The sequence below is a fragment of the Dermacentor albipictus genome, chromosome 1 (assembly GCF_038994185.2).
Source record: "Dermacentor albipictus isolate Rhodes 1998 colony chromosome 1, USDA_Dalb.pri_finalv2, whole genome shotgun sequence".
NCBI classification, from domain to species: domain Eukaryota; kingdom Metazoa; phylum Arthropoda; class Arachnida; order Ixodida; family Ixodidae; genus Dermacentor; species Dermacentor albipictus.
In genome coordinates, this window is record NC_091821.1 from 258,254,711 (window position 1) to 258,282,279 (window position 27,569).

The window sequence follows — 27,569 nt, forward strand, 5'->3', positions numbered from 1 at the left end:
AACATATTTCCGCGGATGCCCAGCGCCGAAAGGTCGTGCAGGATTCCGTACCGCCAGGTTGTCGTACGCTTTTTCCATATCCAGAAATACAGATAAGAAAGATTGTTTGTGCACGAAGGCATGGCAAATACTCGCTTCGATGCGCACGAGATGGTTGGTTGTAGATCGCCCTTCCCTAAAACCACATTGAAATGGATCAAGCATTTTGTTGGACTCTAGAAGATGTACGAGACGGCGATTGATCATTTTTTCAAAAAGCTTGCAGAGGTAGCTCGTAAGCACTATAGGACAGTAGCTAGTCAGCAATGAAGCGTCCTTACCATGCTTCAAAACAGAGGTCACAATAGCCTCCTTCCACTTTGATGGGAGATAACCAGCAGCCCAGATAGTATTGAGAAGTGTGAGTAGCGTGATTTGTGTGTCGGAGTGCAGGTGCTTAAGCATATCATACACGATTCTATAGGGGCCTGGTGCAGAGCTCCGACATACTGATAAGGAAGCTTTAAGTTCGGCAATGGTGAAAGGACGGTTATAGGGATCATTTGGGTTACATTTCCGATTCAGTGGCTTAAGTTCTTCTATTGCTTTACGTCTCAAAAAGGTCTGCGAATAGTGAGTGGAGCTAGACACGCGCTCGAAGTGTTCACCAAGAGCATCGGCCTGGTCTTCCAACTTGTTTCCATCTATATCAACAAGGGGCAATGGATGAATTTGTTGTCCCTTAATTCTCCTTAGCCCATTCCATACTTTTGCCTCCCGTGTGTATGAGTTAATGCCTGACAGGAACCTCTCCAAGCTTGCCTTCTTTGTTTGCCGTTGCGTTCGCCTTCCCTGTGATTTATTATATTTAAATGGAATCAAATTTTCTACAGTTGAGGATTGGCGAAGTATGGCCCAAGCTTTATTCTACTTTTCCGTTCCTCCTTGCACTCGCCATTCCACCATGGAACTCATCTTTTGGATGAGCTACCACTTGATTGTGGAATGAAGCTATTCGCTGCTTCGATGATAAAAGCCATGAAATACGCTACCGCCTCGTCAATACTAAAATCGGTGATAAAATATCGTGATAGGTAGGTCGATTCCTTAAAATGGTCCCAGTCGGAAGAAGCCAGCTTCCCCCGAGGAGCATGTGGAGGGCATTCATGTGGTACAATTAAGTTTAAAAGTACTGGAAAATGGTCACTTCCATAAGGATTTTTAATAACGCTCCATTCTAAGTAAGTTATAAGTGCTGCCGAGCCAATAGATAAGTCTATAGATGAATGTGAATTATGATATATATTATAATAGATCAGTTCGTTTTTATTGAACAGACATGCACCCGTGTTTACTAAAAAGTTTTCAACTAATCGACCTCTCGCGTCGCATCGTGAGTCTCCCCACATCGTGTGGTGAGCATTAAAATCTCCCACAAGTATGTAAGGTTCGGGAAGCTGGATATTAAGGTTGTAAAAGTCTGTTTTTTTTTTTATATGATGGTTCGCTGGTATATAAATAGAACAGAAAATGATTAATTTATTAAAAAGAATGGCCCAAACTGACATTGCCTCAAGGGTCATCTGAAGGGCGACGCGTCGGCAAGCTACAGACTTGTCCGCTATTATTGCTACTCCACCAGAGGCGTTAGACTCATCGCAGTCCTTTCGGAAGATGAAGTAATAGCGAAGAAAGTTTGTGTTTGTAGGTTTCAGATGTGTCTCCTGAACACACAGCACCTTGGGATTGTGTTTGTGTAGTAGTTCTCTAATGTCGTCGAGGTTATTTAAAAGTCCTCGTACATTCCACTGTAGTATTTGCGTAACTATTATGCTACTTGTGTTTAGTGCTGTGTGTTTAGGAAACGAGGATTAGCTCACGGGCCCTTTGCAGGCGCCGTGACTGGAGTTTTGTCTTTTTTGGAGCGATCGAGAGAACCTCGCCGCTCCTTAGGCGCTGGTGGCACCGTCTTACTGATGGTTGTGCCCATCGCCTCTTGCAAGGTGCTGGACAAGCGCTCTTCCGAGCGCTTTGTTTGACGTGCAAGCCTCGGCACGTTGGGCGAGACCTTTGAGGCCACCTGCCCGAAGGTAGATGGCCCCTTCTGCTGGGTTGACGGAGCAGCGCTAGCTGCAACCGCCATGGGGGCAGATGGCGTAACTGCCAACTCACTGCTTGGGGGTCGGACAGCCGCCGGAAGCCATTGTGTCGCTGCCCCCCTGACGCATCACATCGGCAAAGGTGTTCTTTGGCAGGAAGGATACCCACCTGCCTGCTTCCTTGAAACTTACGCTTTCTTTTACTTTAATTGTAACAATTTCTTTTTCTTTCCTCCGAGATGAGCACGACCGTTAGTATGCAGCGTACTCCCCATCACAGTTTACACAGCAGAGAGAGTTTTCACAAGATTCAGAGGTGTGCTCATGAGCACTGCATTTCGTGCAAGTTTGGCGGCCTCGGCAGCTCTGTGAGCTGAGACCGAAACACTGGCATCTGAAGCATCGCAAGGGATTAGGGACGTACGGCCGAGCACGAAGCTTGATATACCTGGCCTCGATGGACTCGGGCAGAACACTTGTGCCATAAGTATTAGGTGTTTGGTCTGTATTTCCTTATTGTCACACCCCATCTTAATTCGTTTGATGTTGATGACGTTCTGCTCACTGAAGCCCTCCAGGAGCTCAGCTTCAGTCAGCTGCAAGAGATCATCATTGGAGGCTACGCCACGGGTGGTATTCATAGTACGATGTGGAGTTACTGTTACTTGGGTGTCCCCAAATGATACTAGATTGGGTAGCTTTTCATACTTTTTCTGGTTGTGGAGCTCCAAGAGGAGATCACCGCTTGCCACCCTGGATGCTTTATAACCTGTACCAAAAACTTGGGCGAGAGACTTAGACACGAGGAATGGTGACATTGTTCACGCGGGTTTGTCTGGTGTTTCAGAGTGGACTACATGGAATCGAGGGAAAGTTTCTTCTTGGTGGGCAAAAAACTCGAAGACATCATCGGTGCACCCCCTTTTCAGGGAGCGATCAGGTAGTGGCGGGAAGCAGGTAGCCATAAAAGAGTGTAATTTCGGTAATAACGCCAACCACCCACCGTGGAGTACTACAAGGGGTTGCTGCAGGACCTGTGAAACACAGCCTGCAAACGCCAGCTGTACATTAAGACTATAACCAAATATGAAATAACCTAGGTAGGCTATTCACACAAGGTTAACCCTAGCTGCCTGGAAAAATTAGAAGTAAAGGGAAGCCAGAAGACAGGAAAGATGGAAAGTGAGAGAAAGACGAAGGTTGGAGGGAGAGAGAGAGACAGGAAAAGGCAACTACCGATTTCCCCCGGGTGGGTCAGTCCGGGGGCGCCGTCTACATGAAGCCGAGGCCAAAGGGGTGTGTTGCCGCAGCCGAGCGGCTGTAAAGGTCCAAACACCCGGCATTGGCTCAACCCCCAGGATCCCCTTTTCCCTGGACACGGCTAAGCAACGCACGGTTAGATGCAGGAGGGTTCAACACTCGTGTGCTCGGGTACGTGGTGTCGCAGCACACCAAACGCCTGCTGACGCAGACGCCCCTGCGGGGTGATCGATAATAATAGATTACGTGTGTTTCTGTACAGGTCCTTATAATTACGGGTATCATTATTTTGCTTCATTTTGGTCAGCCGGTGTTCTCTTAATCTAATCATTGAGTATTGCCTTGTTCATCCAAGGGCAGATTGGTGTGGACAGGCACGCTGCTCGGCGAGATTTGTACACTACTTTTATGCATCTTGATTGTAGCAATGATGCAAGATTTGTGAAGGCTGCATTAGGATCTGTATTGCTTCTACCTAAAAATTGTGTTTCTTGAATTGCTCTTCTACTCTTTTCGTAATTTATCCTCAAAGGGTGTATGGTGGTTTGTCTCTGCCTGTAGATGAATGATAGAAGCATAAACAAATGTTGGAAAATGGTCCGAAACTTTCGGTGTTATCATACCAGCTGCAATGTATTCACTATCAATGTTTGACAACATGTGGTCGTTTTTTGTAGATGACATTGGTGTAAGTCTTGTCGGTGCTAAAATATGATTTCTGAAGTCATAACTCAACACTCCGCACTTGTTCGTTTTCCTTTGTCTATATTACAACCACCTTGTAAAATGGCTTATTTATCTTCACTGGTAAAATGTTGGTGATTGTGCTGTAATCTTTCTAAAGGTGGCTAAATTTTCACATATGGGGGCCTATACATGATACCCGTGATGACGTAATTTTGCATCTCTACAAACAACATCTCTAGCTCTCCCAACTTTGTTTCTGCAAGTTTTTCTTGGTTCTTAAAGGTAATATGGCATGATATATACAGCACCATGCTGCCGCATTGGGAGCTTCACTTCCTTGGGAGGGACACAAATTGATAGCCACGAATGTTTATGAATTCACCATCTTTTAGCCATGTCTCGGACAGAACTATAACATCATATTTCAAACTTTCTTGACCATGATCATTTCGTCTTAATTTTGGTCTAAGGCTCTCACATTGAAGTGCCATAAGCATAGCATCGCAGAGCGGCTATATCTAACCATATTGAGCATAGTGTCCATAAGCATGCAGTTACTTGTAGTCGATGTAGTGAGGAGGAGAATTGCACAATCTTGCAGAAAACCATGCATGCATTCCAAGGAGGCCTCATCGACAACCTGTGACTGAGCATTTTGATGGTCTCTTCTTGAAGTGCAAAGCTAGCACGCCAGCAGTGAAGACTGCTCAAGTGCAAATAGCAGAGTTACTGAATCCCTGTCTAATATTTCAAGAGCTAATGGAAGCAAAAAGTGTTCCACTCTTGTGTTGCTCCCAGCATACTGTATTTATTCAAATCTAACGTGCACTTTTTTTCCCGATAAAACAGGTCTAAAAATTGCGTGCGCATTAGGATCGAGTGCGACCCTAAATCTGTATTACCATATCACCATCGGCATTTCAAAATAGCCGCCTCATACGTGCTTTGAGCTTAGCTGCCGTAGCTTCCTCCATGTGCAGTAGTATGTGTGTTTAGGTTAGTCCACCATCAGTCTTCCAGTTTTTTGAGTTTGGTCTAGTTGGAAGTGCTGACTGCGAAGAGACACAAGAGTTCATCATTATGCCGCAATTACAAGGAAAGTGATAACATGTGCGAAGACGAACGGAAATTGGACTGCATCACGGGCATTCGGAGTTCCCAAAACTTGCGTGTGGGACTGGCGCAAGCAGGATAGGTGTCCTACTTCGGCAGCTGCGCGGCCCCTATCTCGAAAGCAATCTGCGATGGAGACAATCTACGTATCTAGGTGCAATGTGCTGTGTTCTCGTCCCTTAGTTGGCGTTGGAGCGATAGGTTGCACAAAGGTCAATTTACTCACTCCTGCTGCCACATTTCACTCCAGCATATTGATAAAAAGTTTCCCCAGTCATTGAGTGAGACATGGTCATGTTTTTGTTTGTGCGCGTGTGACACCATGCGTGTTAATTTAGTTAGTAAGCGATTGTTTAGAAGTTTATACGGCCGATAAACCTACTAACCTTACTTTTCGTATACAGTGGCTGTCTGCTAATTTGCAATCGAGCAGCTTCGCCGTTCGGGCGAAACTGCGACTTTTTTTATTTATCGCAACTTTAGTGCATTTGGAAAAAATGTGTTTTCCAAATGAGAGAAAACTGTACTTCTGTATGAAAGATTGAGTAGCGTGGTACTGTAAAGGACTTCTCTTTCTTTAGGTCATGGCAGACAGGTGCGCATTACAATCGAGGGCAGTATTTTTTCCGTTTTTTTAATCACAGAAAACAGGTGCACGTTACAATCGAGGATGCATTAGTAACGAGTAAATATGATAATTCTATCTGCTTTTCTGCATTCTGCTCAAATGTGAAGACAAGGAATCAAAAAGGAAGACAGGGGCAGGCCTTTGCCCGACGCTTGTATGTGTGAGTTGCGAGAGAAAAATCTGGGGACTGTGCCAAGGTATTACAGAGGAGTACACGCTTTCGCCCTAAATAGTCTCTCGCTGCAATTTTCCAAAAAAGCTTTTTATACCATCCCTTTTCATGCTTTTTATGCTTCGTCAGTGGTCAGAGCAGAACGAAACTCCTATGTCAAATCACACAAATTGCAAATGCAGCCTTTACCAATGTTACTAGAAACATTGGCTTTCACTGGGTTAGCTTAGCTTGTCCTGTGGTTTGGGTATGGTCGGCAAATATTTAATAGACTAGGCTTCGCTAGTTTCGGTTTCGAGGAGGCACCGGCAACATGACTGATGACGCATAAAAATGAAAATATCGCAATTAGCATATGGCTGTGCAGTACGAGCCCAAATTACCGCACGACACTCTTTAAACAAGCATGTCTGAATCATTGGTTGGCGACTGCATTAACAAACCAACTAGCCCTATACAGTACTCTCGTGCTCTTCCAAGTCCTGCAAATCAACACTGCTTACCAACAGGTCACCTACTGGTAATGAATAAAAATCAAAGTCTGTATTTAACAACTGCGGGCAATCTAAACACTCACCATCTCTTTCCCGGGGGCTTGTCTCCCTCTGCCGCAAGCACTCTACAAGAGGGCTCTTTTCGATGCTTGGCCGCAGTGCAGATGGGGGCAGGTACATGCCATGGCTCTTGCCACACTGGCGCAGTTCCACCTGCACATCAGTGCATGCCGATAATTAAATAGCTTTATATCTTTTTCAGCACCCTCATTTACTAAATTTGCCATCCCTCTCACCTTTATGAGCGCACAACTACCTGAACCATATAATGTCCTTATGCTACTTCTGTGCTCTATGAAAAACAAGTTTAAGCTGCTGGCTGGAATTATTAAAAATGGCATTTTATGAGAACATATTGTTACACTGCAGAAGTCCATATAAAGATGTATTCACAATATTTACAAGAGAGACAACAATGCATAAGCAAGATGGCCTTTGAGAGCGATTCCACCTATACATGTCAAATCGTGGTCTTCTGACTGGTACGACTCTTGTTTGCACCGTAACATAACCCCCACCTGCAAAGGCACTATCACGGCGCTAACTATAAGGGAGGTGAACTCGTGGCAAAGTAAGGCTTCAACCAGGACACGTGCATTGTGCACGTGTCCTGGTTGAGGTGGACATGTGAGTCCAGCGGAGCGATCTCGTAGTTCACATTGCCAAGCTGACGTAATATCATGTAGGACCGTGTGTAGCACGGCAGCAGCTCCTCAGAAAAGCCGACGTGGCGACATGGCATCCATAGAAGGGCAAGGGAGCCAGGACAAAATCGAACATCCCAGTGTCAGCTGTCGTACCGGATCTTCTGGGCGGCCTGAGACTCAGTGAGCCGGGAGCCAGCAACCTGGTGTGCTGTGTGAGCCTGGGCAAAGATGTCTTGAGTATATTCAGTGGGAGAGCTCGTCGAGGAAGGAAGCAGTGTGTCGGAGGGCAAAGAAGGGTGGTAGCTGAACAAAATGTAAAAGGGTGAAAAGCCAGTGGTCTCATGACGAGACGAATTATAGGCGAAGGTCACGAAAGGTAACGTGCTGTCCCAATCACTGTGGTTGTCAGAAACATACATAGACAGCATTTCTGTCAACATGCGATTGAGCCGCTTTGCCAGTCTGTTTGTCTGCGGGCAAGAGGCAGTGGAAAGCTTGTGCTTGGCAGAACAGGAGTGAAGCAGGTCTTCAACTACTCAGGACAAGAAGGTGCGGCCGCCATCAGTGAGGAGCTGCCAGGGTGTGCCGTGATGGAGGATGACGTCATGTAAAAGGAAATCTGCCACCTCAGTCGCACAGCTTGTGTGCAATGCTCACATGATCACATACCGGGTTGCGTAATCAGTTTCAACAATGACCCACTTATTGCCAAATTTCGACGTCGGGAAAGGGCCATGAAGATCGAGATCAACACGAAAAAATGATTCTGAGGGCACATCAATGTGGTGAAAGCGTCCAGTGGGCAGCACAGCAGGTTTTTTACGGTGCTTACAGAGTGCACAGGCTGCACCGTAGCGGTGCAGAGAGCGATAAAGGCCTGGCCAATAGAAGTGGCGCCGCATACGGTCGTAAGTATGCAAAACGCCGAGGAGGCCTGAGGTAGGGGCGTCATGCAACTGATCAAGAACTGATGTCCGCAGATTGTGTGGTACAACAAGTCAAAATTCTGGTCCTTCAGGACATAAGCTACAATGATAGAGAACGTCGTTGTGGAGCACGAACACGCACAGCGTGGGCTCCGAATGGCCAGAATCGAGACGATCAATGAGAATACATAAGCAGTCATCACGCCATTGTTCAGTGCGGATGTCGTGCAGATCAGAAATGGCCAGGACACAAGAGTCAGTGTCATGCACATCATATTCGGGCGGTCGACAGGGTGACGGGAGAGACAGTCGGCATCCTTGTGCAGAAGGCCTGACTTGTATAAAACAGCAAATGAATATTCTTGGAACTCAAGTGCCCATCTACCCTATCGTCCAGTGGGGTCTTTAAATGAGGAGAGCCAGCACAAGGTATGGTGATCGGTAACCATGGAAAATGCGCGGCCGTACAAGTAGGGGTAGAATTTGGCAACTGCCCGAACTAACAGCAGGCACTCCCGTTCGGTAATTGAAAAATTCCTCTCGGCGGGTGACCGGAGGCAGCTGGCGTATGCAATTATGTGCTCTGCATTACACTGCCACTGAGCAAGTACAGCCCATATTCCGTGGTCACTGGCGTCCCTGTGAAGTTCAGTGGTGGCAGATGGATCATAATGAGCCAGCAATGGGGTAGCCATGAGCAAGCGTATGAGGGCGGAGAAGGCTTTCGTCTGAGCAAGGCCCCATGTGAAAGGAATGTCTTTCTTTAGTAAGTTGGTGAGTGGGCGAGCAGTTTCGGCACAATGCTTGATAAAACGACGGAAATACAAGCATGGCCCAACAAAGCTTCTTACGTCTGCGGCGGAAGAAGGAACAGGAAAGTTCTGGACATCGCAAACCTTGTCAGGGTCGCGTGGAATGCCAGCGCCACTAATGAGATGGCCAAGAACGGTAATTTGACGACGTCCAAAGCGGCACTTTGACAAGTTTAATTGCAGGCCAACTTGCTGGAAAACAGCAAGAATAGCCGATAGACGAGTTAGATGAATCATGAAAGTTGGTAAAAGACTACGTTAAAATTCCGAACAAGCACCCCCTCCCCCCGCCCACGACCTTATTACGCACCGCGTCTGAACAACACTGGTCTGCCCAACCAAGTCCAAGAAGCTAATCCAATCCAATCCTTCCTTTCAAGCCATTCGCATGCTCGTTCGCACGCGCCATTTGTCGTCTTGTTTTGGCGTTGTGAAGTTCGCGATGCCGATGCATTCGTACACAGTGGCGAAGAAAGTCGAGGTTGTACAATGGCATCGAGAAAATGGAAGAAACGTGCACCAAACATCTCGACATTTCAAGCTCGACCGCAAACAGATACGGGAATGGGACAGCAATTTTGAGAAGTTGCTTCAGCAAAACTATGGGAGAACAAAACTTTGAAGAAAGCTGAGTAATGGCACCCCAGTTTTCAGTGAATGCGTGGACGATGCGCTCTTCGAGTTCTTCGAGCGGGAAAGAACGGCAGAATGTGCTGTTAGTAACCGGCTTCTCTCTGAAGAGGCTGTCAGAATAGCCAACAACATGCAGTTGGGAAACGTCGTAGCTTCCAGCCATTACATAAGTCGATGGAAGCAGCGGTTTGGCATGTCAATGCCCTGTTCTACGAACGAGAGCCAGAAGGCAGCCGAAGAGTTTTCGGAGGCAGAAAGTGCCTTTCGGTCTGCCGCAAACTCCCTGCGACGGCACGACTAGACGTTGTACAACATCGCCAATATGGACCAGACGATGGTCCGAATAGACAACGCAGCCAACAGGACAAACAACGTGGACGGCGAAAGCACCATATGGATTGCAAACACTGGATGTGCCCGACGAGGCTTCACGGTTTGCCTAACCACCGGCCACAAGCTCCTGGCATTCGTTATTTTCAAGGAACAAAGCGGGAAAATTCCAGCCAGGGTCTTCGCGAGCCTTCGCATACCAGGTGAGAATGCTTTTTTTTTTCTTTTTCAATTTTCAATGGGATGAGGAATCACATGATGTCGCTAAGTTCGTTCTATCAAAACGCTGACTTTTTTTTTTCTTTCACTCGTAGCAAATGTTAATCTCACCGCCACAAAAGATGGCTGGATGACATCGGAAAAGATGCAGGAGTGGCTGTCAAGAATCTGGGGCCCAAACGTCGGTGATGTGCGGCGTTTACTGGTACTGTACCATGCACCCATCCATCAAACGCAAGCTGCCAAGAATGCTTTCAAGGAGCGTGATGCTAACATGCTTTATGTGCCTGCAGGGTGCACGAGCATCCTGCAGCCGGCTGACACCTACTGGAACAAGCCTTTCAAGTCCACCCTACAGTGTTTGGGGGAAGAGTATATGCACGAAGAAGAGAGGATGCCCAAAGGAAACCTGAAGAAGCCGTCGCGCCAGCATGCTCTTGATTTTGCCGCTGAGGCGTGGGCTGCTGTACCTGAGGAGACTGTGGCACGCTCCTTCAAGGGGTGCGGCATTACTAACGCACTCGATGGGTCGGAGGACAGCGACCTGCATGGCTGACTGGCAGATGTTGGAGCCGTGGCGCCTTAAGACCGGGGTGGGCCTCAAGTAGAATGCTGTGAGCTTTTTTTTGCGACTGACTCGGAGTGTTTCGATGGTTTTGAAAGTGATTGACATAGAAATCATGAATCTTTCGCTCAATAAAGTTCATGTTCCTAGAAGTAAACAAAATTTTAAATCCATGTGCACTGCAATTTCTTTTTTTTCTAGCGGGAAAATGTCGCCGCCATCTTGAATTTCGGCGCCGTTCCAGGATAGCGCCCTCCCCCTACTTTGCCAGTGACTTCGACTTGCTGGGGGGGGGCCTTGCTCGGAATTTTACGGTATGACATCGTCTAGATAACACAGATATGTGGACCCTTTATAGCCACGAAGTAAGGAGTCCATCATTCTTTCGAAGGTTGCCGGGGCATTACAAAGGCCGACCAGCATAACCTTGAATTGGTAGAGACCGTCAGGTGTTACAAAGGCAGCTTTCTCACGGTCCATGTCATATACCGAGATTTGCCAATAGCCTGATCGGAGGTCTATGGATGAAAAGTACTTGGCTCCGTGCAAGCAGTCCAAGGTGTAGACATCCTCGCATGTGATATTGTTGAGGTGCCTGTAATCCATACAAAAGCGCCAACTGCCGTCCTTCTTGACAAGGACAACAGGTTACACCAAGGGACTGCAAGATGGCTTGATAACCCCTTTAGTCAACATCTTATCAACTTCTCGTTGTACCACTTGTTGTTCTGCGTGTGAAACACGGTACGGCCGGCAGCATATCGGACTGGCGTCTCCGGTGTAAATACAATGGGCGACCACCGATGGCGGGGGTCAGCAGCTTGTGCCGGAAGATCGGCTGCAATCATCTTGCTAAGTTCGTCTGTGAGAGTTGGTGAATCAGAGGTTCCTGTAAAGGGCGACGGAATTTCGACATCAAGAGCCAATATCTCGCAATTGTTCACAGGCGAGATGTCGCTCAAAGAGATGCCTCTGGGCAGTAAAGTCAAGTCGAGCAGTTAAAATTAAGGAGACGAAGCGATGTCTGGTTGCCTGCTACAGTGAGCACGGTATGGGGAACGGCCAAATTTCTTTCATGCAGTATGTCAGCAGTGGGACATAGTACACAGACGCCATCGGGAATAGATAAGTACGACAGTAGAGTGACATACATCGTGGCTTGAAGCGACAGGCAGATGTCTTCGGGAGAGCATAACCGTGGTTGCGTGACTGGTGGACTATAGCAGCCGTGGGGCAGTTCAAGCTGTATGACACTACATGCGCAATCAAAGAGGGCTGAATGGGATGATAAAAAGTCTAAGCCGAGTATAGCGTTGTAAGAGCATTGTTCCAAAACAGAAAACAAAACAGTCGTCAGGCATCCAGCAATACCAGTGCGAGCGGTGCACATACCAAGCACAGTAGGCATTCCTCCGTCGGCGACGCGGAGGATGCGTGATGCAGCGGGTGTGAGAAGTTTGTTCAGGCATCGGTGCAAATGGGCACTCATCACAGATACGTGCATGCCAGTGTCAATGAGTGCTGGGACACTGACGCCATAGACTAAAACGTCCATCAAGTTCTGTTTGGTCGGCAAAGAGATCAGAGGGTTTTGCGGTCAAGTCGTCAATGCAGCGTCATCTCCGGTAGCTGCATCGCTTACTTTTCCAGAGACGCATGTCGGGGCTGCATCAGGGACAGTGTGCGACGAGCCTGCGGCGATAGAGACGAGCTGGTCGACAAGCTGGTGGCGAAAGGGATTGACGACATCGCAATGAGCGTCACTGTTCGGATGTTGTGGTGCCAATGGAGGTTGGCAAAAGCCTGCCATGACGAGCCATGCAAGGGACACCTGGGATTCGCTAAGACATTAGCAAGGATACGACAGAAGTATTACTGGCCCCGGCTTTATTCTTCTGTCCGTGCGAGTGTGCCCTCAGACCCAGACCCACTTCCAGCGGGTCTTCCCAGGTCGGGGCAGGTGCTGCTGCATAGGCTCCGTTCTGGCTTTGTCCTCACACCGGATGTTCTGGAGCGGTGGCGACAGTACCGGCCACGCCGGGAAAGACGCCCTCCATCTCCGTCTCCCAGCTCCCTTCCATCGCAGGAACCCGGCCATCCCACAGCCTCCGCGGACCAAGAAGCGCTCCAGACGCCACACAGGTGCCCTGACTGCGACATGGCTACGCGGCCATCCGCAGCCCATCTGTTTTGGGAGTGCCAGCGACACGCTCAACAGCGGGACCACCACCTGAGGGCGGTGCGAGTGTCGTCCTACAAGGAGTGGATGAGACTGGCAACTGGCTCGATGGATTCCGACAGGGCCATTCTGGACTCGCTCTTGGCTTTCACCAAGGACGCGCAACTTCTAGGACGGCTCTGAATACGCCTCCCCCCTCCTCTTCCTATTCCCCATCATAGGCCTTCGCACCATCCCTTAATAAATACACTTTGTCATCATCATCATGCTTCTGTGCAACGGTACATGATGACCTGCCGCCATTGTCAGCACCGCAAGAAACCACCAGTTAAACCGGCTGGCTTTCTCCATCCTGTGGACCCTCCTCAAGCACTGTTCCAACAAATAGGAATGGACCTACTTGGGCCATTCCCAGTGACGTCTTCGCGCAACAGATGGATACTCGTCGCTACCGACTACTTACTCCGGTACGCCAAAACCGAAGCTTCCGCAAGCAAATTCGTATGAAGTGGCCAAGTTCTTTGTATGCCACATCGTCCTACGACATGGTGCACCGTCTGTTCTCATCACCCACCGCAGTACAGCATTTACAGCGAAATTTATGCAGGACGTTCTCCAGCTGACACATAGCTCTCACCGCAAGAGCACTGCGTATCACCCTCAAACCAATGGATTAACGGAACATCTGAATAGAACGCTGGCTGATATGCTCTCCATGTATGTCAACGTAGAGCACAAGACGTGGGACAAGATCTTAGCCTATGTGACTTTCGCGTATGAGACTACACAGTTTACCCCGTTCAAACTTGTATACGGGCACCACATCACGTCAACACTTGACGCCACGCTACCTCTGGCTGATAATAGCCCGACCAACGAACACGTGGAAAAGTTCGTACAAAGAGCCGAAGAGGCACGCCAGCCTGCTCGGCATCGTATCCGGAGCCAACAGCATACCGACACCCTTCGATACAACCAGGGTCGACGCGACGTCCATTACAATACCGGCACCTGCGTGTGGGTCTGGACGCCCGTCCGTTGCCGTGGACTCTCGGAAAAGTTGATCCGCCGGTATTTTGGTCCCTACAAGGTTACACGCCGGCTCAGTGACGTGACCTACGAAGTCGTCCCCCGCAGTTCTGACCCCGGTTCACTCCGTCGTCGTCCTCGCGCTGAGGTTGTTCATGTAGTGCGCATGAAACCATACTATGCGCATACGTGAACGCCGAGATGCACCTGAGGAGCTCCATTTCTTATGTCGCTGAAAGAACTTTTTGATGCGACCGAGACGGTCGCTTTTCGCATGCGGGGGCAATTGACACAAAGATGTGGGGCTCCCGCACCACAGGACGGCGTGCGCAAAGGTCGGCGCCACAAAAGACGAAGTGTGTAAGCTGCACGCTCTTCTTCTGGCCTACCATTAAAGAGAAACATCTATTTTGTAAAACTCCGTCTTCAATCTATGTTACAATATATATTGCCCCACGCAACTCGTACCGGCGCAGTGAAAATCTTGGTGGCAAGGTACACCGCTTCCATTTGTGTTTTTATTCATCGCAACTTTAGTGTATTGGAAATAAATCAGTTTTTTCCAAATAAGAGAAAATAGTATTTCTATATTGTATTATATATATAGTATATTGTATTTCTATATTGTACTATTTTTTTGGGGGGGGGGTCAAAGAAAACGGGTGCGTGTTACTATCGAGGGCACGTCAGAATCGAGTAAATACGGTTATATTCGATCGAATATTCGAAAATATTGAATATTCACATAAGCCTATATTTTGTTGGACTTGTGGGAGGTTGCAGCAACACCGAAGCAATGCTAGGCGGCACTTAATTCTGAAAAAAAGCACTTTTTCATATGTCTTGTTTTTGCTGTACATTGTGGGGTCTGAAGTGGGATGTCTCACACCGTACTCTTGGGACAAAGGAACGACAACACAGTAGTGCAAACAATCACAAGGGCATTTATTGCACCTTTCATACACCAATGCCTGCTAGCCGAGTTGCTATCCACAAAACATGCCGATGGGCGCGCGACAAATCTAGAAGTCCGACTCACCGCGTCCTCGCGAGCGAATATGTTCGCTCCATGCTGGATCCCAACGCCTGGTCGTTCGCGTGTATAGTCACGCGAATCGTGGCGCATTCGAAGGCGGCCACGCGAGGCGGTCTCGCCGAAGCATCGGTCGGCGCGCACGCGGGAGACGTCCCCCGCCGCGCGCCGACCCGCGGGGAAAGAGGGCCGCTGCAAGTGCGGCACGGCACGTCCGTCCCGCTGGCTGTCTGGAACCCCAAGAGAGCAAGCGCCTTCCTTTCAGCGCCCAAGTAACCTTGCGGCGTTAGCAGCGCAACACTAGCACCATCTCTCGCACTGCGCCTGTACAACTCGGACCGCCGCGTGTGCGGCGAAGCCGCACTACAGGAGACGCGCTATGCGGGAAAAACATCAGGGGAGGCGCGAGGGTCGCGCATCCCCACAACATGTACGTCTCTGGCTATGTCACTTGTTTACGCACCATACATGTAGTCACACTGAAAACTCACCACAGGGGGAAACAGGATGTCTAGGTCAGTCACACCAAGGTCGTCGAACTGTACTTTTCCATCATGAATGGCATCAAGAAATCGAGGAACCACAGACTCTCCATGAGGCAGAAGTCGCACTGTAGGCGTACTGCGGTTTTCTGCAAAATGAACAGGTTGTGCATTAAACAAGTGGACTTTGTAAAACATGAATGTAATAATTAGGCAAGGCCTAAAAATGAAACAAGTTTACGAGAAAATAAACTTTCGTGTGACACACAGTAATTGAAAACTACCTTGATACAGTTACCGTATTTTCTTGACTATAAGACGCAGTTTTTTTACAGTTTTCGTCGGTGCACCTAATAAAACACTTGAACTACTATAAGCAACAAGAAACCATGTGTGGCAACATACAGAAAAAAATCGAATTTTATATGAAAAGTGGAGCGACCATGGCCACAGATACTTGCCCCTAAGGCTCACTATGTAGACAACACAGTGGCTGTGTGGTCGCAGCCAGCTTGGCCTCCATGATATGGGTGCCTCTATGACTGGAGGTCAGGCACGCTAGTTTGCCGTTATAGTTTAGTTTTTCTTAAAGAAAAGGTTAAACCCACGGAACCGACACAATAAAAATTAAAAGGGGTGCCACAATATTTTATTGTATGCTGTGGCACCCACGGCAGGCTGTGATTGTTGTTCTGCGTTGTGTGTTAACTGTGAATGTGAACTGTGAACCCAACCAAATTAAACAAATTAAAATAGGTGCATCTTATACACCAGTGCAAATTATATGCCAAATTTTTTTTCTTCGTAACTTGCGTGAACTGGTGAGTGCAACTTATACAAAGGTGTGACTTGCAGTTCGGAAAATATGGTATTCTCAACTCCTTAATTAACAGTAATATGTTCTCCACTGGCATGGAAGTAATTGGTAGTTGCAGACCTTCTCTTGCACGGCTTTTCTTATAAAACTCTACACTCGCGTGTACACTGAATCAGTTGTAACAGTTGACAAGAATTACATGCACACCGTTACAATTTTTAAATATTGCACGGTGTGTAACTGGCCTTGCAACGGCGAACACTGCAGCAGAATACATTTGAACTGGAATTCACCTTAGGAGCCCAAGCGTTGTCACCCTTCTCATTGCCCCTCACTGCTACAAGGCTGCTGACCCACCATGCATTTGACGCTCGTGTGACATTAAAAATTGCGAGGGTGCACATTATTATATTTTCCTTTCCACATATTTTTTTAACCTATTTTAACCTAGTTTTACAGGACCTAAACTTGTAAGTTCTAATTTTTACCACTGAGTACAGGCTGTCGAAAACCGGGTAAGAACACAACCAAGAAAAACCATTTGCATTGTGGTTGTCATGCAAATGATGTCTCCAGATGTGCATGAGCATGTCTGTGAATACCTGCATTCCTACAAATGTTTCACTCAATACTTCGGATGCCAAGATTTCTTTGTTGGGAGCAGACACCTTGGCAGTTCACCTGCTTGACTGTGAACTCCAAGCGCTAACCTCCTTTGAGGTTAACTGCCATTATTTTCCTTATTCTTTATTCAATCATTTCCCCGCTTTGCCCGAAGGTGTTGTAACAGTGGAGTTACAAGCTTGAAAAATATGCACACTCATTCACACTGCATGCTTGCTCAATTGACAGTCGATTCTACTGAGTGATAGCTTTACACAAAAAAGAATTTTCATACAGTGTCGTCCTGGCCTGGTGCTACTCCCTTTGGTACAACGGTAACCTACCCGTAGATGCAATATGCTTTGGAGTGGACATTAGCCTCATGGCTATCAGTTCAATTATTGTGTAACCGCTTTCTATGTTCCCATAATAAAAGCTAATTGATTAATTGACCTTGCACACAAACAGTATGTGCAGATAAAATGCCAAATTTGAATATCTGCCACAATAATTTCCCATTTTATTATTGAATTTCACATATCATATACTTTATTCACAATATTTTTTTTTTTTAGAAGAAGGAAGTGGTTTCTAATTCAACTTTTTAAAAATTCCAGTACAACTGTTGTGCCTTCCATACATACCTAGGGCAGCCATTGCTGCTCTATTTTGATTATTTACAAATTTTTCAATCAAGCATATTTGGGATGGATCCCAAAGAGTACAAGCATATTCCAAAATAGGTCTAACACATGTTAGATACACAGTCTGCCTGAAGTAGCAGAGAGCAGATTTAACATTTTTTTTTTAGAATATAATTCAAACCTGCTTTAAAAACCCCATGTCTACACGAGTATTCCAAGAAGAACTACTCAAAAATAGCACACCCGAATATTTATGAGTGAATTTTTTATTCAGACATCAAATGCAGCTGAGGCTGCCCAGTAAACTCCACACAACTGTCACTGACCCAGTCACAATCAAAAGCACTAATTTAAATAGGACACAAACACACTTTTCTCAACACCTTGTGTAATTAATTATCAAGTGCCTCATCAAAAAGCCTTCAATTTACCAGAACCATTCTCCTTGAATTGCACCACAATGTGTTGACCATCAACGTCAGCGACAAGGGCACTGGATGACAATGGCTTCAATGTCACACCTTGCACAGGAAACTGCACAGTTGAAGCAGACATTTTAGCACTCAGTATTCACTCTCAATATGCAATCAAAAGTTTTGCACGTGGAAAATATACGTTCTCAAGCTGAATTCCTAAATGGATTACCTGATAAGATACACAACACTTTTAGACATTTTAACAAATTAATTTGTGAAGACAACACCACCAATAATATAGGGCACAATGACAGCAATTGTAAGAGAAGAAAAATACAGTGCACCAATAATCCTTGCCTCCCAACATGGAAACATGCTTGCAGAATACAAACTTGACTCACCATGCGCAGATTGACATGCTCCAACTGGACACTATACTTTGCTAATACGGGACGTAGCACTTCTCCACATGAACGGCGGGGAACTGCCTTCACACCAAGCATCTTGCTGTTGGGTAGAATCACACAGAACACTGCCCGTGGTTCAACATGAATTTCCTTACAGCCAACCATTGTAACGTCAACATTTGGACTTATAGGCTGCAAAGCAAGAACAAGCCATAATTAGATACATCCTGCCAGTCGCATTTGTGCAGCAGCTAACCTTGTCTGAACCAGCCACGAAGATGTCCACAACAGAGTAGGTTAGTGAGCGCTTCTGCAGCAGCAGCATAAGCATGGCACCAACAGTCTCGCCACGGTGAACTCGAACCACAGTGGAGGAGCCATCTGGCAGTATGACTCTACTGAGGATGCAATTGGAGTCTGGCGCCCCTGTCAGTGACTGAGGCAAAAGAGCACAGACATGAAGAAAAAAGAACAGATGCTGATCAGGGTAAAGAAAATGTGATCAAAGTGAAGAAATTAAAATCGGACTTGGAAGCAGTGCGGTCTCGGAGACCCTCCTGCAAAAGGTAAGGGGCACCAGACATCAGGGGCGTAGCCAGGGGGGGGGGGGGGGCTTATGGGGCCTCAGTTTCCCCCCCCCCTTGATATTTTTTCTTGCTGTCACGTGCCGCCGCCCAAAACAACCCCCGGCACCAGAAATCATGCTGCATTTTGTCTAGAATGTCTTTTTAAATGTTCAAAAAGACATTTCAGCGCGAACATTGCCAAGTCAGACTCAATTTCGCGGCAACGCCCATGCACCGGGAGCCGCATATCGTAAAGCAAGGAGTCCCATCCGAGCCCAGTTTCAAGGGCGTTTTGATGGCGAGCGCGCTCATCGTGGCATCTCGCGGAGGCCGCGGAATCTACGGAGCGCATGGACTTCAATTCCAAAACATTATAGGTATAAAGTTCTCATAACCTTTTGATGTGAAGGGTGCACTGACATTGCCAAAGTCATGCTTTAGATTTTCAATCCCGGAACTTTGCGGGTTTATTGTTGTCATAACCATTTGACGCCAAATGTACACTGACTTTTCTAATGTCGTACATCAGACCGTACAACGAGACAGGCCAAATCAACACACTATCAGACAAGTTAGCAAAGCACGCAGCAAAGTCCGATGAGCCAAAGCATTGTGGTGGTTCATTTGTGCTGTCATGTCCCAGAAAACAATATCAACATTCTTTTTCACCTGCGCCAAAGCATTCATTCATGTCAAAACACAAAAACTAGCAAATGTAACTATGTTTTTATTTATTTAACGCGAAGACCCATTGAGCCTCTTTCTTTTTATTTTATTTATTTATTTATTTATTTTCTTGCTACCCACGGGCTGCTGGAACCAGCCAGAGCACATGCGTTTTCCTCGTGTTGCCTCGACCACCGCGCAGCGCACTTTGATGCACGTTTGCTTTTCACTGGCTGAGTGGATTTTCGTCTGGCAGAGTTTTGGCGCTTTCTGGCTAGCAGACGAGAAAAAGAAACAATGCATTGGTGCTCGCCGCCATTACTGCGGGGACTCGACGGATTGCAACGCGTTAACTTGAGCGCAACCTCTCTGGAAAATTTTGTCTCGCTGGTAGGATACCGAACAGTATGCGTATGGTTCTCTGTGCGCCAAGCGTCTCACATTTTGTTCGATATTCCTTCGGTAGCCACATTAGGTGCCCAAAGTAGACATTCCATTGTGGCGAACATGCTTTCCTTGAGTTTTTTTCATTACCGTGCCTCCGCCACACCAAAGAAAAAAAGACATTGTTGTGGCGCAGCAAATTCTCGCATGGTGAAAGTTCAATTTTGTTACTTCTTTTGCGGAAAGTAATGGGCCTAGGGATGCCTCAGCTGCCGAATAATCTTATGATGTTATTGCGATAGAAGTCATAGGGACACCCCAGGCACATTCTTGCCGTCGCTGTCACCTTCATTTTCCGCAAGGGAGAAAAGCGAGGTGAAAGCGTGCCGCTTCCTGTCCCGCGCGATACATCAGGAGGAGTGGAGGAAGATGGGGCTGTGATCTGTGAATTTGTTGTTGCGCAACATGTTTACTGTCCTTGTTTAATGCGTTATATACAGTGACTTTTTCTTAAATTAGTCGATGTATTAAAGATTTATATGTATGTTTAGATATCTTGTTGCGAAGCTTTGTGTATATGTGCAGTTAAATTTGTTTCCAGTGACACTTCCTTGCCCTTTATGAAGCTGTATCTTTTTCAATTTGTATATTCCATTCTATCTTTGCATTTCTAATGCACGAGGGCGAGTCAAATGAAAGTGAGCCAACCCACCCCGCGCAATAATGGTTCGGTTGATTATGTGCGAAGCATGCGCGTAGCGTAGAGGCATCTCTCATTTACAAAAGTGATACACAGGTGTAAGGATAAAGGTTCTTTAATGCTCTCATACAGTGGGTTGAACATGGTTGCATGACATGATAGACACTCCAAAAATGGAACAGCATGGTGTCATGAGGTTTTTGACAGCTGAAGATGTTTTCGAAAAAGAAATTTGTCGCCGTATGGCTGCCATGTACGTTGAACATCGCACTTCATTGGCCACTGTGAAGCATTTAAAAACGGTTTAAAGGGAGTGAAAGTTGCAAAGGTGATCCAAGACCGGGCCAAAACCACCATGAAATCACCCACAACACAACTGCAAAGGCTGATTAGGCAAGAACGGAGGATAAGCATCCATGAATTGACAGGGCGTGTGAACATCAGTCACGGTTCGGGTCACACCATAATTCATAAACATCTCGATTATCCGACCTTGTGTGTGCAATGGAAGCCCAAAATTTTAAACCACCGCCAAAAGACGGAGAGGTTCGGCACTGCCTTTTTGTCTGCACTTGTGACCGGGGACGAATTATGGTGCCACTACTACGAGCCTGAAACACGAAGACAAAGCTTACGGTGGAAACATTTGAATTCACCACCGCAAGGAAAGCAGAGGCAGTCATTTCTGCCGGAAAGGTGTTGTTGATTTATTTCGATCGTCGGAGACCATTATTGATCGAATTTGCTAAACCTGGAGAGACTATCAATTGATTCCGATACTGTGAAACGCAGGATCGGCTGCGTGTCCCAATCAAAAACAAACGACGTGGAAAATTGAGGAATGGGTTCATTTTGCTCGACGACAATGCCCGTCCCCATGTCGGTGATGTGCTTAATACAAAACTGGCAAAGTTCAAGTGGGAAACGCTGCAATATCCGCCATACAGGCCAGACCTGTCACCTTGTAACTTCCACATTTTGGAGCATTTGAAAAAAAGAAAGAAAGACAGCTCAAGGGAATTAGATTCGTGTCGGACGATGACGTCAAAAAGTCAGCTACAGACTTTTTAAACAGCAACCCAAGGAGTTTTATCAAACGGGAATCGCACGACTCGTCAGTCAGTGTGACAAATGTCTAAACGCTCATAGAGACTAATTTGGATAGAGTACCCCGTTTGTCATATATTCGCATTGGCTCACTTTCATTCGACTCGCCCTCATAGATTTTGCAGACCTCCTGCTTATTATATGCGCTGTCTGGTGCAACTATTATTTCAGTGCAATTACTCACAATACACGACCTGTGACAGCTGCTCCTGCGCGATATATTGTAACTAAGGATAGAGTCATTGAGATTCTTCCCTGGTCCTTGCATATGCACAAAAATGTAAAACAAGGTACTTGAATAACAGAGGGAGAAATGTAAATGAGAGAAAGGCAGGGAGATTAACAAAGTTTCTTAAAAATATTTGTCCTCAACTTGCTCATTTCATGGCCTTTACATTTTTGAAATCAGCGGCATGCACTGCTTTGCTGGTTTCAAACTGATATAGTTCTAAAGCTCGTGTGATACATTCTTTACTTATTAAATAGACAGAAAACATGGAAGCATTGATATCAGTTATTTCAGGCACAATTTTTGAGACATTCTAGTATATTCTTTTATGAAAAAATACATACTTTACTTGACTTGACAGTGCGTAGCGTTCAAGAATTTGTTTGCAGTATCTTTGGCAATGACAATGGAGTTATTATTAATGTATTTGATCCCTCGACAAATTCTATAAGGAGGAGGCCGAGCTGCAACGTGAGCCCCCCCCCCCCTCCCGAACGAGGGACCAGGCCCAGTGTAGTGCCCTATGCTGGGCCTACACTGGGCCTGGTCCAGTGTAGGCCCAGCATTACAAATGTCCCAGAGCATCAAGAAGGTGGTGCACAGGTATGATGTACCTGTGGTCCTTTTGGGACCGTGCAAGGTTGCTTGTCTGTGCCCATGCATTACAGGGATGGAAGTGGCCAAGGGAGTTTTGGAGCAGGTTTGGAGGAGGAATTGTTCGTTTTGGAGCAGACGATACGCATTTTGGAGCATGCTAAGTATGGCTAAACATGAGTGATACAGACAAATCAGAAAAAGATGTTTTTAATTCACTTTGCAGAACACTACAGTCGAACCCACTTAAAACAATAACTATAATGATGGAGAGGCCAGCTCTCCCTCCCTCCCACCACCACCTTCCTGCATATAGCTTCCGATTGTGTTGACCCGTTTAACTGTTTAACTCTGCTTCCTGTGCGCTATGATCGCGTGTTGTTAACAAGCCGTGGCTTTTGGAATTCAAGAATGGCACTGCTGTAACAACTGTAAAGAGGGGTCACGAGTAGCAAGTGACATAGAAGTCCCGCCAAGGCATTGCTTTGGTGGCCCAAACATTTTAAAAAATGCAGAAAGGTTGCCGCAGCAGCATCTCAGCGTGAGAAATCCGGAAGGAAAGCTGGGATGTGATCGCCACAAGCATCTTGCCATGTAATTCCCACTTGCTTGCACAAGAAAACCGCATGCCCGTCAGTCTTGCTTGCTTTACGCAAAGTATGCAAACATCCTTCTCCAAGGCATCCAGGTGCTCCATGTAGTGAAGAGGAAGGTCCCTCGCGAAAACAAGCCCGTGAGAGACTGCATCATACACAGGACCTCACCTGGGGACAATGTTGAGGCAGCCTGGCCTACCATGTCAGCGCTGCCGTCCTGGCCATCACTGTCTTTATCTGATGCAAGCACGTTTTTGATGATCACCTCATCCCTTAGAAGCACTTCGTTTCTTAATCTAAAGCAGTGCACTTTATTTTCACCAGCAACATCGTGCATTGCTGATGATCCGCGAGCAGATCAGCCATCTTATGTTTTGGTGGCAAGTCAAACGAGGCCGACAAACAATCTGGCCAGGAACGACTTCGACACAACGAACAAAGACAAACACAAGCAACTTAAACCATTAGCAGAATAGAGCAGAATGAGGGCCATGGAATAAAGAACTAACTGTGAGGGCCCAGCAAGCAATCTGGGAGCAGCGCTGGCAGCGTTGTCAGTGCTGTCGGCACGGTCCATTCGTGTTTCGGAGGGTGGCGCAGAACAAAGCTATGGGGGCGGCACAGAGCTATCGGCACAGGCCATTCGTCTTTGGAGGGATGGAAAGGCAACGGGAGATGCGCGCGAGGCTGCCATGCATCTCTCACGGAGAGAAACGCATGGCAGCAGCAGTTAGGGTGGTGAGCAATCGTGCAGTGGCTCGCATTTCACTTTTTCTTTTCAAGGGTTTCGCATTCCGTTACCTTCTGGCACAGACACCCAGCAGCCAGACCTCATAGCTATAACGGATAATGCAGCATGGGGACATTATAGTAAGCGGGTTATTTCCCCATAGAAAACATACAAAGGTTAACGGTGCAGAAGCTTTTCATTATTATAACTAGTGTATTGTTAAAATTGGTATCAGTATAAGTGGGTTCACAGGGTGCCTACCAAGTTGACATTTCCAAATTCCCTGAGTGCCATTGCAAATTTCCCTGAGTGATGCAGAACTATGTTTTATGTCAAGACAGCCTGAAAACATGTCGCCTGAGGCTGTCACTCCCTAGTAGGCACATGAAAAAAATTAAACAAGCGACTTAATCCAATTTGAATACTAAAAAGTAGTGTTTATGTTATTCAAGAAGAGAATAGAAGGCAGTGGTTAGTAAAATGCACAGCAAATAAAGTGTCTTCGAAAAACATTGCAATGCAGTTCGACATTCTCAAATACGAATAAAAAGGAGATGCATATAGAAGCAAATATTTTCGAATATGAGCTATTCCTATCAACTGATTCCAATCTCAGTGGTATGAGGCCCGAATTCTGTCACAATTGAGATTCTCTCTCAACACTCGTAAGTCAACCTCAACTGTTCTGAAATACTCTCAGCCCTCGCACGACGCCCGAGTGTTGTGTTTCACTGCTTTAAAGAGTTTATTTTGGTTTGGATGAGGGACACCTGCATCTCGGCATCAGCCAAAACTTTATTTTTTGAGCTCAAGCTCCTTCAAAACGGCGGCAGCTAGCTTCCTTTCCCCTTTATTCCTCAATGCGTAGTTCATTTCTGTTCTTGTCCTCCTTCCGCCACTCGTTCGCCCCAAGGACCATTTGAAGCATCTTGGTCAGTTGCACAGTCCACGACCGATTTTTCGAACTCCCTAGGGGCCGCGAAAACGTCCGAAAATTCGGCCAGTTGCAAAAAAATAAATGCGTGTCATTTACTGCCCTTAGGGACTCAAACCGCCACAGGCACGTTCGAAAACGCTCTGAAGGCCTGTCGCAACACATATTAGACATATCGGTGCTCGTAATGTGACAGGAAATACCGGGTGCACGCGTGTATAATTAAGGAATACATACCGTGTTCCGTGGCAATAGCCCCTTCCCACGCTTGTTATGCTTCACTGCAATACTTTGGTGTATGCTTCACCAAGTAACATTTCTTTCAGAGGCGAAGCTGACTTTCAGGAACCGGCATTTTCTATGTCAATCGCCAGGATCACAAAGGCGGAGTCCATGCCATTGCTGGCAGCAGCTAATTCTTTCAATAAAAAACTCGGCACCCAATGACAAGAAGTTTCATAGCGAACGTCGAAGCAGCTAGGCCTAGCATTGCCGCAGTGGTGGCAACGGCTGCCAGCGGATCTCGAACATGCAAAGAAACGCCTAGCAGTTCAATATAGAGCATAATTCGATAAAGCCTGCTAAATAATTGGATGTCATAAAAGCACATAACGTTTATGAAATCACTTTATTGATGCAACTAGCTTAGTTTTGCATGAAATAGTTCTGCATTTTCTTGTGCTTGGGCAATTTCGCTGCCTGTGATGCACGCACTGCTCCACATTGTCAAATGAGTCAGAGCAGCTGAGGCCACAACCTTCCGCATTTGCGCAGAGGCACTTGACTAGCGCGAGTGCACCAATCATGTTGGAGGATGTGGGCAAAGGACCGTCATGGCTTTCCTCATTGTGCCCACTTTCACTGGTGCTCGGTACTGTAGTGTTATCGGTTCTCTGATCTGACCCAGCACGCATGTGCACAGGCTGTGACGTCATTGAGGAAAAGGGATAAAAAGCGGCTGTCTAATAAACACGGGGCTTTTTGGGTTCGTGGCTACATCGGAGTGGCGTCAGTCTTTTTCTTGCATCACCGCTCTGGCAGCAGACACGACAGGTACGATGTTGGCGATGTAGTCTGTTTTCGGGCTCTCCCATGGTCGCGACACAATCACCTGCACTCACAAACTCGTTTACCGTCGACTCATCAACAGCTTCCGGAAATTCTAACAGCTCGCTCCAAACCTCGGCAACATCGGCAACGGCTTTGTCGCATTCATCAAAATTTACAGCCATCACTGAGCACATGGAAGCTGGCATGGCTGAAGCAATTTCAGATGAACCACTTGCACACGGCCAAGCGTATGCGTCGGGCACCACAGGCACCGGCTCGCGAGTTTGGCCGCTTTAGCCCTAATCTTTCTCTTATTCTTCAAAATCATGCTGAGAGTGCTCCTCGGAATCTTGCATGCTGCGAGGACATCCGACTTCTCACCGCGTTCGACTCGATTTAAGATTTCGAGCTTCACGACAAAAGGTGAATTCAGTCGCTTCATCACAGCAACACTGCGGGAGAAGGCCCACAAGGCGCACACACAATGAACCAGAAAAGCAGCGAGACAACTCGCACTTTTGCCATCTTGCACGACGAGGGCACAAGAGCCTCTGATTGGCTGTTTAAGCAAGCGCTGCAGGCAGGCCAGGATCATTTCTTGCAGGGGGGTGTCAACGGCTCGCCCAAGGCAGCGCGGTCATGGTTGGGAGAGCGGTTGGATGGAGCCGCACCGCCGGGTTTCCCTGCCGTCGTGAGGGAAAAGCCAACTTCTAGGGGCACTTTTCGCCGCTTGACGTTCGATATATCGGGAGTCGCTGCTATTTCTATTTTATGCAAGCGTAATTTTTGCTATATATACTCATTGTAACTATACTGTGTCCAGAAATTGTTCGATATATAGAATAATTCGATGTAAATGGGTTCGATATAGTCGGGTTCCTGTAGAACCACATTGCCTACGGCACAAAGTGCACCGCATGCATCGATCATCAGTGGCAGCACTGCCATGTAGGAGTATTCTTGGTGAACTGCTTTTGGAGATATGATCAATTTTGCTAGATTTTCTGTAACTTGGCACTAGATGCAGAACAACAGCACACCACGCATGCAGCAACATTTCTCCAGCGCACGCTGTCACTCCTAGGTGCCAACACGTCAGTGCCGAGCACGAAAGTGATCATAGCTCGTGTACCCGAAGGCAATCAATCGAGACTACGGCCCCTTTGCACTGCGCATCCACACGCGATGCCTGTTGGGAGGCACCAAAACCAGCATTCTTGAAGCAAGGGATGCATATTCCTGGACGATTGCTCAATCACAGCCCGATGCACGGGACTCCATGCTACGACCGCCGTACCAAGCGCCATAAACAATTCCACGTCAGTGAGACATGGATTTCCTTGTTTTTGCTGCATTTTTTTCACTGAGGCGCATAATTACTGTATCTTGCTCTCTTTATGATTGTATATTTTTTCCACTCCCCTCTGTAATGCCATTGGCCTTGCGGGTAAATAAATAAATAAATGAATGAATAAATAAATAAATAAATAAATATGCACTGCACTAGGTGTGTAAGGACCATTGTCACATGTCAGGAGCAACATGTGTGCCACTTCAAACGGGCGATAAACAAAATGGTGACCATGATGTGTTTCCAGCGCATGCGATCGCTTCCAGCACTTGGTTGTTTTTGTAAACAAAAATGGTGGCGCCCATGCAAGTGTAATGTGGTGGTATTTTGCGCAATTGTAGTGCAAAGTAATCACATTTGAGCACATTTTAGAACCTGCTAGCCCTACACAAGTAGGTAATATGTGGGGTTACGTTCTGGCAAATTTC

At 46.8% G+C, this 27,569-nt stretch overlaps 1 protein-coding gene and 1 pseudogene across 2 annotated transcripts in view; one reads left to right on the plus strand and one right to left on the minus strand.

Annotated features, from left to right (window-relative positions):
* loco (locomotion defects) overlaps window positions 1-27,569 on the minus strand; it is a 104,247-nt gene that overhangs the window by 12,192 nt on the left and 64,486 nt on the right. For both annotated transcript variants that reach the window (XM_070531225.1, XM_070531226.1), the window contains exons 10-14: window positions 18,491-18,670; window positions 18,229-18,426; window positions 17,843-17,945; window positions 15,357-15,496; window positions 6,516-6,645 (exon numbers count right to left, since the gene is read on the minus strand). In XM_070531225.1, coding sequence (XP_070387326.1) covers window positions 6,516-6,645; window positions 15,357-15,496; window positions 17,843-17,945; window positions 18,229-18,426; window positions 18,491-18,670 — 751 coding nt within the window. The remainder of the gene's footprint in view (window positions 1-6,515; window positions 6,646-15,356; window positions 15,497-17,842; window positions 17,946-18,228; window positions 18,427-18,490; window positions 18,671-27,569) is intronic.
* On the plus strand, window positions 9,320-10,087 carry LOC139054949 (uncharacterized; annotated as a pseudogene).